This window comes from Dendrobium catenatum, unplaced genomic scaffold (genome assembly GCF_001605985.2).
Source record: "Dendrobium catenatum unplaced genomic scaffold, ASM160598v2 original_scaffold_128927, whole genome shotgun sequence".
In the NCBI taxonomy this organism is placed as follows: Eukaryota; Viridiplantae; Streptophyta; class Magnoliopsida; order Asparagales; family Orchidaceae; genus Dendrobium; species Dendrobium catenatum.
Window position 1 is genome coordinate 1 of NW_021447362.1, and position 3,573 is coordinate 3,573.

Here is a 3,573-nt window from a genome sequence, read left to right on the forward strand (position 1 = left end):
TGGATATGTCAATTTTTCCTTTAGGAGCTTATATTCCGGATCACCTCATCTGCACTCTTACTGCTTCGGTTTCCATTGATAAGATTAAGAAAGCTATGTTCACTGGTTCTCCTACTTCCTCCCCTGGCCCGGATGGATTCAATTTTTACTTTAATAGATCTAGATGGTATATCATTGGTCCTTTGCTTATTAAAGCTGTTTACTTGTTCTTTACCAAAGGATACATGCCGAGAGGGGTAAAATCCATAGCTCTAGCTCTTATTCCTAAACATAAGCATGCTTCTACTATTTCTGACTTTAAACCTATTGCTCTGTGCAATGTTCTTTATAAATACATAGCTAAGATTTTAGCTAAAGCATAATTTAATAGAATTAAGCGTAAACACACACATAAGATTATAACAGGGGAAAAAACTGTGTTGAATATGATTCTAACATAATAAATCAAACTTACGTAGGTAGGATGAGCAATATATATTCTTCATTTTTGAAGGTATGTTCTTTTCAATTCCAACAGTTAAACTAAGCCTCCAATTCAAACGGATTTAAGCCATAACCAAATACTGAAACGATTATAGTTAAAATTAGATCAAAAGACTATAGATTCTCATCGCAACCGGAGTACTTGATCAATTATCATACAATAGATTTGAAACTGGATTTGATATTTGCTTGTGCAGAGTACTTGAAGGATAACTTGCTGTTCTGAATTTATTTGTTAAAAATCAGACTTCAATCGGGACGGCTTTCTTACTACTTCTTTAAGTAGCTTTCTAGTACAAAATTTTTAATTTTTATACTAGAAAGCTGCTTTACGCAGTAGTAAGAAAGTTGTCCCAAACGAAGCCTTAATCTCTCACATATAGCAGAACTTTGTAATAAGTCTTTGGGTAGTTTAGGCACTACCCACACTTCTAGTAGCAAGAACATTGAATATTGATGTTTAATGGAAGAATCACTAAGAAGTTAAAATAATATCCATAGATAAAATGTGTTCTTACCAAATAAAATCTTTTGCTGATACAGCTGGGCACCATGATTGACACAAAATTAGGCCTATCTGTTTGAATTGTTTCAGCTAAGTGGAGCACTATATTCTTCTCGGCATCAGTAAGTCGTGCTTTTTTGAAATGATGAAATCCTTGGGATTCCACTGCTTAGCCAAAGAAACTTCATTGCTGAGGTTCATGGTTCCTTCTATGATCTCACTTTCTTTTTCTAAACAATCAAATGATCCAATTAATAAAACTAGAAAACCAAAACCATTTTCCTTCAAAACTGATTTAAAAATAGATAAACAGAAGTTAACTAAAATAAGGCTTCATTTGGGACAACTTTCTTAATGCTTCCTAAAACATCTTTATAGTACAAAAGTTAAAATTTTTGTACTCGAAAGGTGCTTTAAGAAGCAGTAAAAAATTAGTCCCAAATGAAGCCTAAGTAATATATTTGAGTATTAGGCTCCTTTGAATGCTCAAGAGAAAAAAAATAAAAGAAGAAAGACACAAAAATAGGGGGTTGGCGATTAAAGATGTTCAGTTACCCTTTCCTTTGCTTAACTTTCGGAGAAGAATACAACTAAAATAAAGCTGATAATCAAAATATGATAGCTAGAGGAATTACCAAGGAGTTCAAGATACAACAAAGGTGGTATGACTATGGCATTCACGTGTTCTTTCATGAGGAAATTTCAAATAAAACCAAACGTAACGTTTAAGGATTTCTTTCCACTTGTACCAGTGAAGTTCTTCTTCTATCTAAGAATTATTTTTGTACTTGTTGTATTCATTCTCCTCTTGAGATACTTCTCTTTTGCATCTCTGTTTGCTCTCAAAATCTTCTTAAACATAGCTAATTTTTTTGGTTGCTCATAAGTTTTAGGAGAGCTTTCATAGCAGGGGTGTCTGTCCTTTTTACCAGAAGCTATTGCACATAATTCTTCCATACCATCCTTTCTCATTGCACAATGAGAAGCAGCTTTCTCACAGCCGCTTTGCTCAAACATCAACACAATAAAGGAGGAACGGCCATCATACTTGAACACCAAAGTGTCATTTTCTAGAATACTATAAGCTGCAACAAAATTCGTCCAACCACAATCAAGAACAACTCCATCACCAGTCTTCTTCATTTCAACGTGCCATTTATCACCACTAGGGACCTTCAGCTCAATAGTTTCAAGAAGTTCACCCTGAAAGTGGTCTATGAACTTCTTTAGTAAGACCTGAAACATGATAAAGAACACAAGAAATGGCATCCTGAGAGTAGATATCAACGCATTGAAAAGTAAAATGTAGCCATAGTATGTTATTGTTCAAAATTACAAAATTCAATTGGATCTACATTGTCCAAAGCTTCCCTTTATTATGGTGTCTGATTCTTCAGTTAAAAGAAATGCTACAGCATATAGTTTGAGTATCAATTGAAATATGAGAACTATACTTGCATCATTACATATCTTAATTTGGACACATGGATGAGATGATAATTTATAGAATGGCTCAAGTGTGTGAACCAACAACATAAAATTGTAATTAGTTAGTAATATATAAACTGTTATTAATATCTAAACCATTATTGCAATTAGTATCTAATAAGGATGGTTAGTTGCTGGGATATTCTATAAATATCTCTTGTGAAGAGAAGATGAGGATATGAAATGGAATCGAGTTCTTTCCCTAGCATCAATGCTCTTTTTTTCTTTCTTCAGGAGTTTTGAACAGATCTAAATATTCAATCAAGTTCAAGGATCCAAACATTGGTGCTCTAGTTGAGATTCTCTTCAGCCACCAACACCAATTCCAAACATCTCAAACCATGACTCCATCCTGCATCACTCATCATGCAACATTCGCCATTCTTCTTCATCATAACTACTAGATCCACACTCACACCACCTTCCAACAACCACGCACTCTCATCTTCACCTTACGTCAACCCCACAATCACATTTATGCCGTAAGTCGACTCCACAGTTACATCTATGACATGCTATTCAAGAAATCACAAGTCTCACATTTCTTTAGCACCGTTAGCTGCTCCTTTGAGCAAATTACACATCTCTGTCAAGGATCATGCCTTTGGTTTTTTCAACTATTGAAGCTAAACCTCCAATCTCTACTCAAATCATTTCCATTCCCATATCCATGTCCAAGGCACCTTTCGTGCAGTAGATCTATTGCCAACACTACAAATTTCCACAACTCCAATTGATAGTGCCTTTAATCTACCCAAAACTATGATGCACAGACACGGACACGGCGACACGGATATGGCACGACATGAACACTAGACGTCAATTATTGAAAATAAAGACATAGACACGAGTTGGACACAATATTATAATTTTAATATTTTAAAAAGTGTATAAATATTGAATAAGTATATTTTTAAAAGTAATTTAGAAATAATAAGTCGTTTAACTAGAATTTGTGCTTAAAATGATTAATATTAGGATGTTGAGAGTCGAGCATTGATGTCATTTATCAATCATCGAGAGAGATGACAATGTTGTCAAGAGTCAGGTATTGATGTTATGCAGTAAATAATGGGCATCAATGTTAAGAGGGCATT

General features: G+C 34.3%; 1 protein-coding gene across 1 annotated transcript; it reads right to left on the reverse strand.

The window, feature by feature from the left end:
* Positions 1 to 1,776: 1,776 nt before the first annotated feature.
* Positions 1,777 to 2,224, reverse strand: LOC110098404 (B3 domain-containing protein Os03g0622100-like; the record flags this gene model as incomplete). Its single annotated transcript, XM_020825229.2, has 1 exon — positions 1,777 to 2,224. A coding segment is annotated over one exon (448 nt), but the record flags the coding sequence as incomplete, so codon positions are not given.
* Positions 2,225 to 3,573: the final 1,349 nt, after the last annotated feature.